General features: G+C 44.0%; 1 protein-coding gene across 1 annotated transcript; it reads left to right on the forward strand.

Annotated features, from left to right (window-relative positions):
* The first annotated feature begins 1,672 nt into the window (after positions 1-1,672).
* Positions 1,673-8,383, forward strand: ufl1 (UFM1 specific ligase 1). The gene is made up of 19 exons (XM_004083911.4): positions 1,673-1,883; positions 1,968-2,113; positions 2,195-2,223; positions 2,298-2,395; positions 3,225-3,339; positions 3,431-3,561; positions 4,472-4,530; positions 4,602-4,748; positions 5,087-5,262; positions 5,331-5,510; positions 5,583-5,709; positions 5,809-5,925; positions 6,100-6,220; positions 6,298-6,464; positions 7,175-7,305; positions 7,382-7,462; positions 7,568-7,653; positions 7,728-7,908; positions 8,049-8,383. The coding sequence occupies exons 1-19, from the start codon at positions 1,807-1,809 to the stop codon at positions 8,232-8,234; spliced, it is 2,355 nt and encodes a 784-aa protein (XP_004083959.1). The 5' UTR covers positions 1,673-1,806; the 3' UTR covers positions 8,235-8,383.
* The last annotated feature ends 5,606 nt before the right edge of the window (positions 8,384-13,989 follow it).

Below are 13,989 nucleotides of genomic sequence, written 5' to 3' on the forward strand. Positions count from 1 at the left end.
GGCTTATTATCAGACTTTCAGAGATTATTTAACTTAATGTTAATTTGTTTAAATTAAACTTAATACCAATAACAATTAGTTGTTAGTAGGCTGCTAGAAGTTGAAGCTGGGGTAACTATGGTGCACTGGGGTTCTGTCCTCTTTTCTCATCTACTTCTCCCCTTCCTCTCTTCTCTATTCTTGATCATTATTCATTCCCTCTGTTTGGTGCAGTGCGATTCATGTATTGTCACTCTTTCCCTCTCCCCTCCTGGGGAGTGGGAGTGCTTCCAGACTCCAGTTGGCTCATCCGTGCTCCTGTTCCTGACCGTGTACCTCGTCTCTGCTCCTGCTCCTACACCTGGCTGTGGATCCTGCCTCTGGCTCATCTCTGGCTCGTCTCTGCTCTGTACCTGACCGTGTACCTCGTCTCTGCTCCTGCTCCCACACCTGGCTGTGGATCGTGTCTCCGCCTCGACTCGTGCCCTTGATTGTCCCCCCAACCACGGCTGGATGAAGCTTGTCTGCTGGACTTTATATACTGTATGTAGTTGTAGAGTTAGATAACTTAATTCTTCTCTAGGAGTTCTGGTAAATCGCCTGTCCGTCCTGGGGGAGGATCCCTCCTTCATGTGGACACCCCTGAGGTTTCTTCGTTTTTTTTCGAGAATCCGTTTTTTTAGGAGTTTTTCCTTACCGCAAAGGGGGGTCTAAGGGCAGGGATGCCAGCATAGCTTAGTCAGTTTGTTAGTTCATTTTAGTATTTTCCTATTGAACTCTTTGTATTCATGATCCTTTTGAGTTCATGTTTCACTTCGAAGCCCATCGAGACGACTGTTGTTGTGATTTTGGGCTATACAAATAAAATTGAATTGCATTGAATTGAATCTGCATGGAGGAATGGGCCAAAATACCAGCAACAGTTTGTGAAAACTTTGTGAAGACTTACAGAAAACATTTGACTGCTGTCATTGACAACAAAGAGTATACAACAATGTATTGAGTAGAACTTCTGTCATTGACCAAATACTTATTTTCCACCATTAATTACAAACTGAATCACTGAATGTTCTAACCTCAGAGACATCATAGAACCATTCTCATCCCCCAATTCCACCAGAACACCCCCTGCTTTCTGTTCATGGATGATTACACCCTATCACATGGTACCAGTACTGTCACAGCTGGACTTCAGGAAGTGGGAGTAGCTCATGTGGTATGACCAGCAATGACCCTTGACCTGAACCCCATAGAGAACATCTGGGACCAGCTGAAGCATACTGGAGGATTGGACCCCACCCCTGCAGAACTGCATGCAGCACTTATGGAAGAGTGGAACGCATTGGTTCAGACCAACACCATGTGGCTGGTGAGGAGCAGAAGTCGTCACTGTCAAACTGTCATTGATGCAAATGGTGCAAATAGCCTTAACATTTCTGTTATTTGGGGCTATATTTATTATTGTCCTAATTTCTGGGGTAATAATATTTTTTCTAAAGAGGGTTTTTTTCTCATTCCAAATTCCCTTTGATGTTGTTAGTAATATTAATAGTAATATTAAATGAAATTTTTATGTATTTCATTACAATTCAGATCAAATAGGAGAAGCTCTCATGTAAATAACTATATCCTTAACTTATTGTGTGATTCCATTAAGAAAAGTGTGTCTTCGCTTTTGTGGTTTGACCCTCCTTGCTCTCCGTCTGACGTCACTGAATGTTGACGTGTGTCTTGGAAGAAGTTAGCCAGCCGACTGCTAGCACCAGGCTCCTGAGGCTCGGTTCTCTACTATAGAAGTTCTGGTTCTTGCACCCACGACCGAGAAGGATGGCGGCTGACTGGGAGGAAATCCGCCGGCTCGCCGCGGACTTCCAGCGGGCTCAGTTCGCGGACACGGTGCTGAAGTAAGCTAGCAGCCGCCGCGTTTTTCGGTCTCCGCAGGGGGAATGAAGCTCCTCACGCTCACCTCTTTCTGTGGACTTTGACAGGCTCTCGGAGAGGAACTGCATTGAAATCATCACCAAGCTGATTCAGGACAAAAAGCTCGACGTCGTCCACACGCTGGACGGGAAGGAGTACATCACCCCCGCGCAGATCAGCAGGGAGATTCGGGACGAGCTCTACGTCCACAGAGGTCAGTCTGGAGCCGAGCAGCGCCGAATCTGACCGCAGTCATGATCCAGCAGTAACAGTAAGGCCTGTGCTTGTTCTGCAGGACGGATCAACATCGTGGACCTCCAGCAGGTTGGTGTCCTGATCCCTGAGTGTGCAGCTGTGTGCAGCAGACCAGGACCTGAGCGCGTTCGCTCTGCTTTCAGATCCTCAATGTGGACTGGGTCCACGTGGAGAGCAGAGCCGCGGAGATCGTGAAGTCTGACAGAGGAGTGCAGCTGGTGCTGGGACAGCTGATCGAGGAGTGAGTGCCGGGACCCAGCAAAACATCCAGTCTGACTCTCTCACGGCTGCTCACGCTGACATATTCATGACGTCATAATGATGCCTAAAATCCCAGTTTGAATAGTCATCATAAATTCGTTTTATAATACCCCAGAAGTTGTGAAACTGTGGCACATTTTTTTTAATCAATATTGTTTTCATTTTCACCTCCATGGCTGATAGCTGGTAAAATAATTTGATTCAATTGTGAATGTGCATCAATCAAAAAGGCATTTTTGTGGAAGTAGATGTCTCAAATGAACCCTTCTCGTATTTCCCAGCATCCCTCAACAAATTCAGCATGAAAGAGTCTGATGTGAAACTGCAGCAAGTGTTCAGTAACATGTACGGAGAAAAAAAACAAGTCATTTAGAATGTTTTTTTTCCTGATATTAGTCAACAAAATCTGCCAACGGGACCTGTAGAGTTTTGGATTTCTTGTTTTTGATGACCTTTTAAGGCTAAATCAAATCTTGAAATGAACAACCCGCTCATATTTAGTTATTTTGCTCTGGAAATTTCAGTAAATTATGTCTTCAAATAAATATGTTTTGCGCTAAAAAGTTTCAGGATTGTATATATCTATATCTATATATATATAGATAGATAGATAGATAGATAGATAGATAGATAGATAGATAGATAGATAGATATAGATATATACATACAATCGCCCCCTCCTTAAATATATGATATGTAAGCGCTACAACAGTCTTTCCTTATGTCTGCACTATAATTATCCTTAGGACCAAAACCTGTGTGAGGTCTTGTGTTTTTTTGCAGCGTGCTGATCATTTTGTGTTCTCCAGCACATATCTGGACCGCCTGGCCGAGGAGGTGAATGACAAGCTGCAGGAGGCGGGTCTGGTTAGCATCGCAGAGCTTTGTAAGACCTACGACCTCCCTGGAGATTTCCTCAGTGAGGTGTGTCGGCGTTCTCCTCCTGGCAGTCTGAGACTTTGATCCTCGCTGGGCTTGTCTGTGCTCGTGTCACGACGTTTGCCGTTCTCCTCAGGAGTTATCCAAGCGACTTGGAAAGCTCATCCAAGGAGAAATCGACCAGCACAACAGAGGTGTCATTTTCACGCGAGCATTTGTTGCTCGTCACAAAGCCAGAATACAGGGACTCTTCAGCGCCATCACAAGGTAGTGTGGGAGACTTCCAGCTTGTGCTTTTCTTTTCTTTGAGGTGATGAAACCCAGGGTGATCAACAGTCGTATTGTTTCTTTCTGAATTTTAAAAAAAAAAGCCATTCTACATTTTGTCGTACTGTCCGAATCTACCATTCCAAAATCCAGTGCCCTGGAAATTTACTGGAAGTCTCTGCGTAAAACCAGTGTGCATTGATGCTCATTAGATCAGCGAATATAGACCACAATGCATTGCGTCGGAACATATTTTGCAAAACAAATATATTTTTTTTACTAAACCATCAACGTTTTTATCTTCAGAAGACAGTGGATTCATTAATGATCGTCGCAAAAAGCTCATAAATTAGAATTTAACTTCATGAAATTGATGACGTCATACCCGCCATTAAAAATAAAAAATAAAAGTTGTGAGCATGGTGTCCGAATAGCTTTTAAAATTCAGGGAACTACATAGACCTGCATTATCTAGTTTTTTATTAGTTAGGGGTTAGGGTGATAATTTAGACACAGACTTAAACTCATGTCCAATAGAGCTGTAGACTACAGCTGCTGCACACCAGAGCAGCTTCACAGCAGAGCTATGGACTACTAGAGCTGCTGCACAGTAGAGCTATGGACTACTAGATCTGCTGCACACTAGAGCTGCTGCACACTAGAGCAGCTACACACTAGAGCAGCTACACAGCAGAGCTATGGACTACTAGAGCTGCTGCACAGTAGAGCTGCTGCACAGTAGAGCTATGGACTACTAGAGCTGCTGCACACTAGAGCTGCTACATAGTAGAGCTATGGACTACTAGAGCTGCTGCACACTAGAGCTGCTACACAGTAGAGCTATGAACTAGAGCTGCTGCAGACTAAAGTTGCTCAGCATTGATGCCTTTTGTTTCTGTGGATCTTTCAGGCCGACGCTGGTCAGCAGCATGATTAGTGCCTTCGGGTTTCAGGAGCATCTTCTGTACTGTAAGGACCTTCCTCTCATTTCGATCGCTGCCCTATCTGCTGTGTTGAGGCCGTCTTGTCATTGTTGTCAGCTGTCCTGGAGGAGCTGGTGAGCACCGGACGTCTGAGGGGAAGTGTGGTCGGAGGCCGGCAGGACAAAGCCGTCTACGTTCCCGACATTTACTCCAAAACGCAGAACGCTTGGGTCGACTCCTTCCTGCAGCAGAATGGATATTTAGGTCGGTTCTGAAATACCTAATACCCACCTGTAGCTGCAGCTAAAATTGTTTTAAAATTCTGTCTACCAAATGGACCCTCCTGAGTTTAAATAGAACCTTTTCCTGGGACGTTGCAGGAATAGTTTTTACATTTTGAGTTTTAGAGTAAAAAAGCTGTAGCCTCGTTCTAGTCAAAAGCTCAAACACTCGAGGTTCTGCTCCTCAGGTGCAGTTCAGGTGAAAGTAAAAGTGAAAAATTTGGTTTCAGAGTCTTTGCTCGTCCAACCCCCAGTGAACAGAACCCTCTGCCCTGACACATCAAGTGTTTCTTTTGCGCTGAGGCTTTCTCTGTCTTGCAGAGTTTGATGCTTTGGTCCGGCTCGGGATTCCAGACCCGCCCAGCTACATCAAGAAGCGCTTCAGATCCAACAAGCTGCTGTTCCTTCGAGCCGCCTGTGTGGGTCAGGCTCTGGTGGACCAGGTGGAGGCCTCGGTGGAGGAGGCGGTCAACTCTTCCACGTGGACCGACGTCCAGGTCAGAGGTCTTCATTTGTGAACCAGGCTTCTCGGAAAACAGCATCTCATCCGCTCTGTTGGTTTCAGCCCATCCTGCCCAGCTGCCTCTCTAGTGAGGATGTTGGCATGCTCATCAGCCAGGCCATGAGGAACACCAACATCCAGTCTTCTGCCAGAGTTCTGGGAGGGACCGTGGTCATCAGCGAGAAGTTCATCACCAACTGCCTCTCTTTGTTTGATGAGGCCATGCAGCAGAAAGCTGAAAAGGTGCAGACGCCTTTGGCCTCTGCAGTCTCTTCATTGTGCAGCCTTCAGCATCTTCTGTCATGTCCTCATCAGGAGCTCAAGAGCAACCCGGTCTTCTTGATAACAGAGGAGGATTTGAAGCAAGCTGCCGCTCTGACAGAGAGCTCTGCGCCGTCCAAGAAGGACAAGAAGGATGCTGAGCGCAGGAAGAAGGCGGCAGGTTTGTTCAGACCAACCTAAACAGAAAGACCTCATGGAGAGGCTTCATCCTGGTCCTGACCAGTTATTCTGAAAGTTCATGCTCTTGCCCTTCCCGCAGAGAGCAGCACGAAGTCAGGTGGGGGAGGAAACGCGCGGGAGATCCGCATCCGTAAAACCAAGAAGAAAGGGAGGAGAGAGGAAGACAGCGATGAAGAGAACGGACCCTCACAGCCAAGTACGCCCAAAAAACTCTTTTCTCTTGAGGTGATGACATGAAGTCTCAGTGTGAACATTATGCTCGTCAAGGCTTTCTTATGCAGCAAGAGCATGGGGGAGTTTCTTCTTCATGCAGACGGGGGGCTTCAAGCTGCACAGTGGGACTAAATACTCGTATTTTCATTTTCCCAAGATCGCAGCAAACAGAGCGAAACCCTTTTCATGACCCAGGAGGAGATCGTGACTGTTCTAGAGGAGAGACTGAGCGACTGTCCCGAGGAAATCCTCTCTGAGCTGGCAGAGACTTTAGTCAGGTAGAGTTCTGCTTCCAGTCAGAGTTGGGTTTGTGTGCCGACAAATACAAAAAAACCTGCTGAGGTTGTCCTTGCAGGCCTCTGACTAAAGCCTACCAGGAGGTGCTGCGGACCGTTTTCGCGTCCTCCACCAGCTCTTCAGCAGGCACCAACAAGAAGAAGAGCATGAAGGATCTGCAGGAGGAGATCAGCAACCTCCACAACAATATTCGGCTGTTTGAAAAAGGCACCAAGTTCTTCTCTGGTAGGTCCGCCTCCCCCACTGGTAGGGGACACGACTTTATGCTGGGCTGCTGTTGATTTGACTCCCAGTGCGGGTTTGATCACACATGGGTGAGACGGATGCCCAACAGTGTCTCTCCCACCCTCAGGTGTGATGTGATAATAGGTAAGAACCCTTATAAGCTGCCAAATGACTGGATTAATCCAATTTGAATGATCAAGTTCATCATTTGATTTGATTTCCAATTCAGTAGAATTCCATTTAATGTGAGTTTATTCGTCAACTTTTCATCCAAAACCCAGTTTGGTTGTTTCTGAAGTTTCAGTGATTTAATTTTGAAAGTTACATCTTTGTTAAGTTCAAAATTAAAATATATTCTTTTAGAAAAAAAACAATAAATGTTTTATGTATCCTCGAAAAGTTCCATTTGTTGTTAAACACCTGGCTGTGTGAAATCTGACCTAGGGTAGCGATGAGTCACAAAGAGGTTTAACAGCAAAAATAAAACGTGAAAATGAAATCTTTGATAAGAAGGGGAAAAAGCAGGACGTAGGTGGATCAAGATGGCAAACGCTCCAGCAAAGAGCAACGCGGATAAAGTTGGGTTCATTTGAGCTCCTGATGTGTGTTCAGCTGAAAGCTACTTCTTTACATGAAAAGCTTCAGGACGTCCCGGCAGACGTGTAAACAGATGAGCTCTTCAAATAAAGGAGGGATGTTTTTCTCCTCAGATGAAACTCAGGTGCACATCATCAAACATGTCCTGAAGACCCTGTGCTCTGATGTCACCAACATCCTGGTGAACTTCCTGGCTGCAGACCTGATGATGTCTGTGGAGAATCCCAGCACCATCACCAGTGAGGTCTGTCCTCCTCTGTTTGGTGGGCCCAGGACTAAGGGACTGCTGCCTACACCCATTGTGTGATGTGTTGCTGCAGGTCAGAGTGAAGATTTTGGGGAAGCTGTCTGAGGAGACCAGAGGACCTCTGATGAAGCTGCACAACACTCTGAATGGCAAAGTAGGTTTGCTCTGATGTTCTTCAATCGAGCAAGCTGTCCAAAAGCTCCTAAGGACTGGATGTGGTCTTCATGGAACTGCTGAGTTTAAGGGTGAATCCTTGCAGAGTGTTGAAGATTTCCTGACCAACCTGGAGGCTGCTGCTGAAGTGTGTGGATTTATGCTTAAAAAGGGGGACAAAAAGAGGGAGAGGTAAGCCTCACACAAATGGGGTTCCAATGAAATCTGGAAATCTGTTTGGGTGGATGTCGACTCCTGTCCTGTAGACAGGCGCTGTTCCTGCACCGTCAGGCCCTCACTGAGCAGCTGAAGGAGGCGGATGAGCCGGCGTTGGTGCTTCACCTGACCAGTGTGCTGCTGTTCCAGGCCAGCACCCACTGCATGCTGCACGCCCCAGGGCGCTGTGTGCCGCACATCATCGGCACGCTCACCGGCCGGATACCTGCGGTAGGAAAACCGTCAGATCCTTCTGCTGTGGCGTGGTGTATGAGTCTTCACAGCAGTGAACAGGAAATATGTTCACGACTGTGTAAACACTGCTGCTGCCAGTGTGCATTCAACTGCTGGACGTGTTTGTGTTTGCGCAGGAGACGCAGCAGCTGCTGTCCTCCTACCAGAGTCTGGTGGTGAAGCAGCTGGTGAGTCAGAGTCCAGGCGTGGAGCAACAGGAGGAAGAGGAGGGTCACGGCGTGCGCTCACAGCTGGCCGCCATGACACCCCGTGTGAAGGAGCTGGTCCTGTCGCAGAAGAAGCCGTCGCTCTCTGAGGACTAAACGGTTTCAATGTGGGAGAGATGATTGGGTCTGCAAACATTTTGGACAAAAATGAGAAATGATTGAAGGGAGGAATGTCCCTGAAAACATTCAAGTCCTCAGTGAGGCTCGGGTTTTCATAATTTAAATAAAAAATCCTCTGCTCAGTGTGATGCTTCTTTGTCTTCCTGAACACACGAGCACGCCGGATCGCTTTACTATAGATGGTAGAAACGGATGGGGGGAATCTTGGCTGCTCTGGCCGATAGGAGGTCTTACCGGCTAGGAGATGAGGAGCAGTGAGACTGGACACTTCCACGAAACTCCAAAGCATGTTCATGCTTGGTTTCTAGGCTAAAAACGAACAAAATGCATTTTCATGTTTGGCTAAACCCTTGTGCTATCCTAGGCACTTTAACATTGGGAGTTGGGTCATGTAGACCCACTAGACAGAGCTCTGAACCTTTTTTCTTCAATGATTTGTGGTCTTCACTGGTGTCCATGGATTACATGAAATCTTTCCACCTTTATCCACCTTTGTCATGGTAGAGAGAACACTTCAATGGTCACCTTGACCTCATAGGATAGCACAAGGATTATAGGCTAAAAACTAAAACGCATTTGTGTGTTTTTGTGTCCCCTTTGAGAAAAATGATTACATTTAGATCTATTGAATTTACGAAAATGGAAACAGAAACATTAATAAATTTAAAGGATAATTAAAAGTTCAGCAAATGACAAATCTGAAAATCTGTCCAGAGAAACGACTACAGAAAAAAGTTGGAAGGAGAATAATTGGGAAAATCCTTCCTGATTATTAGGAGAAAAGCAGTTAACTCTCAGCTGCAGGCTTGGCTCAATTCCCATCTACGATAGTCACATATCAAAGTGCTCATGGGCGGGGCATTAGACACATATTCACCTGAAGAACATGCACACCACTGGTGGGTGAATATGTGTCGGATATTTGAGAAGTCATGCAAAATGACTACAAGCAAAACGGTGCTGTACAAGTCCATGCATCATTTTATAAAGCTTTTTTGTGGTCATGGGCTGCTGGAGCCTATCACGACTACTGTACTGTTGTGCAAAATCAGGGTGCACCCTGAACAGACTGCCAGTGTGTTGCAAGACCACACACGCACACCTAGGGGCCATTTAGAAATGCCACTTCATGTATACAGTATGTTTTTGGAGCTGGAGTTCCCAAAGAAAACCCGCTCATGCGCTAGGAGCCTTCTCACTGTGAGGCAAGAACTCTAACCACTGCAGCCTGCATGGTGATCCTCCTTAATTCAACCTCTGCAAGGTCACATGACTCCCACAGCCAGCTCTGTGTCCTTGTGGCACTGAAGCTCTGACACTAGAAGGCTGTGAGATCAAATCCAAACATGGGACCAGTGCCTCCCTGCTTGAAACTCAGCATTGCAGGGTTGGATTAGGGCAGGGGTGTCGAACTCATTTTCACTGAGGGCCACATCAGCATAGTGGTTGTCCTCAAAGGGCCAAATATAACTTATACATGTAACTTAATGTAATGAAAAATAAATGTAACTACTCCTTAATGTTAAAAAACTTATTATTTATTTATTATAACTTTTTAAAGTGACAATTACAATTGCATAGAAAACATATGTTTGCTTGTTATTCTAGCATAAATCTTTTTACATTGGATTCTGTCAGATTAGGTTATATGGACAGTGTTTAAACCTTGTGCTATCCTATGGGGTCCAGATGACCCCACCCTTACATTGACGTGTTCTCCCTACCATGACAAAGGTGGATAAAGGTGGAAAGATTTCATGTAATCCATGGACACCAGTGAAGATCACAAGGGTTAAAGTGCCTAGGATAGCACAAGGGTTAAGTCCTCATGTTCAGTTGCCCAATCCCATATTTCAAGTCAGATTCCCCCTAGATATGAATAAATACACACCAATTTTCATTTTGTATTTTAAGAAATTAAAAACTTTTATGCTCTCGCAGGCCACGTAAAATGACATGGAGGGGCCACATTTGGCCCCCGGGCATTGAGTTTGACACGTGTATTAGGGGGTTAAACCACCAAATGGTTTCTCACAGCTCCCTCATGGAATGGGTCAAATTCAGAGAACAAGTGTGAGATCATGGGAGTTTTTTGTTTTTTTTTACGGGAAATGAGTGCAAGTCCTCATCTTAACACTTGATGTCAGCAACAGCAAACGGAAGATCTCCCAGATTCCCCTACAGTTTTATTGGGATGTGATTGTCTATGACAAACATTTGCAGACTCAGAGCGATGCTTAAAAAGCCTGGAGTGCTCTTCCTTCAGCTTTTATTTACCAATGCTAAAACATGTCAGCAGCGCTTTGGTTGCCCAAACCCAGACCAGCTGTTTGGTGTGCATTACCATCTCGGAAGGTTTGGTTTGGCTCACAGCTGGCCAGTCGAAAGGCAGTCTATCCTCACTTCATCTTACTGGCAGACACACCACGTCAGCTGGAATGACTCAGCAAAACACATTCAGATGCTAATTCAGACCAGGAGGATTCAAAAGGGTCTCCACTGTCCGCGTCGCCTTCAGCTGTTTGGATTTCAGCTCCTTCAACACGACGGTGACAGTTCGGGTTTACTCTCCTCAGCATGCTGATTCTTGTGTAATAATTCTACACACAGATTCCATTTTTTAGAAGTGCTCTTAGACCCCTTAACACCAACATAGTGAGAATGCAAAGCCTAAAGCTCTACAGGTTTGTTCCAGTACTATGATGTTGCTAAAGCTGCAATGTCATGCAGATGTTGGTGTTTCTCAGCTAAAAGTTTTCACTTACTTCATACAAGAACATATTTTTCTTCTTAAGAAAACTATTCTTTAATAATTTAATAAAAAGAAAGCAGCATTATGCAGAGCAGGACAGCAGTCAATGACCAGACACAAAGCCACAATGTCAGTGTTGAGAAATTGTGCTGAAATCTGCAGAGATTTTTGATTACCTGTATATTATGCAAATCAGAGACAGATTCAAATGTAAATGTAAACATTTTGTGAATTATTTTTGTGACGCAGTGAAGAAAAGAGGGATAAAGTAACTTCCAGAAAAAGGTGGACAACAGGGAAGCTCATTGACCTAAAGGCCCATTCCCATGTGATCTATAGTCAAGGTCGTCCCTGTGGTCTTTTAACTGTGATTGTGCTGCTTTTAGAAAAAATGAAAGACCTGTTTCGTTTTCTTGGACATAGTTTCATCCCTTTGTTTGCACTCTCTCCTTCTAGCTTTCAGCCTCCTCACAACCCCAAGCTCACATTAGCAGTACAACAAAAATGGACATCAATATCAGATCTATCCAGTCGTCCAGTTTAGATCCAGATTCCATCACAGACGAGGAAAACAAAGACGTTCACGGATCTATTTGTCTGACGGTGGATGATCAGAATAGAGCCGAGCAGGGAGCTGGTGACCTGCTGTTGTAGTTTATAAGTAACAAACTGAATAAATGTATTTCACAAACGCAGTTTGAATCTTAATTTTCTTCATAAATGTCTTCCTTTCATCAGATTGGGTCTCCAATTAAATGCATGGATTAGAAAAACGTCAGAGGCGGGGGGATTTGAAGGAGAGGAATACAGAGCGACACTGACTGTGAAGACTGAGTCTACAAACTGCTATTTCTAGAGATCCCTCATAAAAATGGTAAAGATGTGTAAATGTTTGAGATGAGCATGTGGTTCTAGCTGTGTTCTGAGACCCGGTTAGAGCCTGAACCTCTGCTTGGATCTGGTTCCTGCCTGACATCTGACTGCACTCGGTTTCTGTGTGGAGGCAGACACTGTCTGCAGTGGAGGAGGCTGCTGAGCACTTGTATGCTCTCTCCAGGTCACCACATACAAAAGCACGTGGATCTTTGTTGCCGTGGAAACAAGCATCTCCTTGTGGAGGCCGGATTCTTCCTCACTCTTCTTGGCTTTTCCACAGAGGCCCGTGGGTTTAGCAAGTGATGTCAAAGAAGGAATTTCATTCTAAAACGAGACGATCGAAAACTGGTCCGCCTACTCTCAAAATGTGATTCACATACTGAATAAATGAGAAATACACTAGGTTAGCAACCAGCCTAGTCCATAACATTTTCAGGAAAAACCTGAACTTTTTAATTTCTGTGTTTTTTTCTTTTTTATCTTGCACACAAGTTGCAGATCATGTTGCTAAGCAGTGAAAAGCACAGAAGCAACAGAGATAAAATTTACATTCTTAAGATTCCCTCACATCAATAAAAGCTATGTGTTTCAATCAAATAACCCCATTTACACAATCCAGGGGCATACCTTTGCTTTCTCTGTTTAATAGTTAACTGTTTGGCTTTTTAAAAATAGTTATTGCAAAACATATTTTAGATCAACCTTTAATTTCCAGTCGCACTGAGGAACAGAGTCCTGTGACTCCAAAGCAGTGAAGGTTCTGCAGCCTTTCCATAGAAGGTTCAATGTTGCATCACGGCTGCACTATTCCAGTTGGTAGTCTAAGACTCAGATTTTCCCGATTGTTCATGCTGTGACATCCTGCAAAAGCTTTACAATGTTTGGAAGATCCATCAATACTCTGAATAGCAATTAATTGCTAAAAATCTTTGACTCTTTCATTCTCAGATATCTAATTTTTCTGTTGTGTTAAACTCAAATTGGATGACCATTTGTATATTTTTCCTCCTCTGGCAACGCCTTTTTGTAGGAGGCACATTTGACATGACAAAATCTAAGTTCCCTGCAAAAAACATACATTTTTTTTCAATGAAAAAATTCTTCAATGTAAAAACCAAGAATCTGTTTTTCTAAATCTTTTGATGGATCTTAGAGGAAATTATAACAGTAACTTGGTGAAGCACAAAAGCAGAAGAACACAAAATTTACAATGAAAACAAAACTGAGAGAAAGAAAAGAGAAGGTATCCAGACTCAAAACCAGCTGGAGCTCAAAGCTGTACTTTTAATCTGTGCATTAAGAACACCATTTGAGTCCCATTTGGCCTCAGTTGGAATCATCCATTAGTGACAGCTCTCTCCATTAAATTAAACAGGACCACGTAAGTGGCTCACACAGTCAGAATAATCATTGTTTATCCAGTCATTACAACTGATGCTGTTTATATAAAACCCTGAAAGCTGCTTTTCCACTCACCTATGTTCACGCTGTACTGAAATTAGACAAGCACTGGTTCGATGCTGCGTGATGTGTGCAGCACAAGCAAGTCCCCATCAAGTGTTGCATGAGCAACCACAGTGTTCATTCAACATCCAGTAGAGCATTACTGCAGGTTCTTCATCCAGGGAAACTGGATGAATGATGCCTGAAATATTCTTATGCATTTAATAGACCTTTTTTAACTTTTCAGAAGATGATCCTCGCTAAAATCATGTTTCTGAAAGTAATAAAACCCCAGTTGCTACAGTTTTGTGCCACACAATAATGTCAGAAACCCGAAGATGAAAGAACAGGAATCTTCAAAACAAATGTCAGAAAAGTTAAGTGCTGATTTGAGATTTCCATTGAGACAAGACCGCACCTTTATTTTTCGAAATTTGCATTTAGACACTCATAAGAAAAAATGAGTCAGACTAAACTCTCATAGTTTCAACTCAATCAGTCTTTATTGTTTGTGTTACTACAAAAAAAAAAAGTTTTTACATGTTTTTTACAGTTGACCACATGTTTTTTACACTTTCACAACTGTATTCATTTATTTAATATTTATTTATTTAATACGAATCTCGTTTTTGATAATAATTTTTATAATAATTTAAATAA

This window comes from Oryzias latipes, chromosome 24, assembly GCF_002234675.1.
Source record: "Oryzias latipes chromosome 24, ASM223467v1".
Lineage (NCBI taxonomy): Eukaryota > Metazoa > Chordata > Actinopteri > Beloniformes > Adrianichthyidae > Oryzias > Oryzias latipes.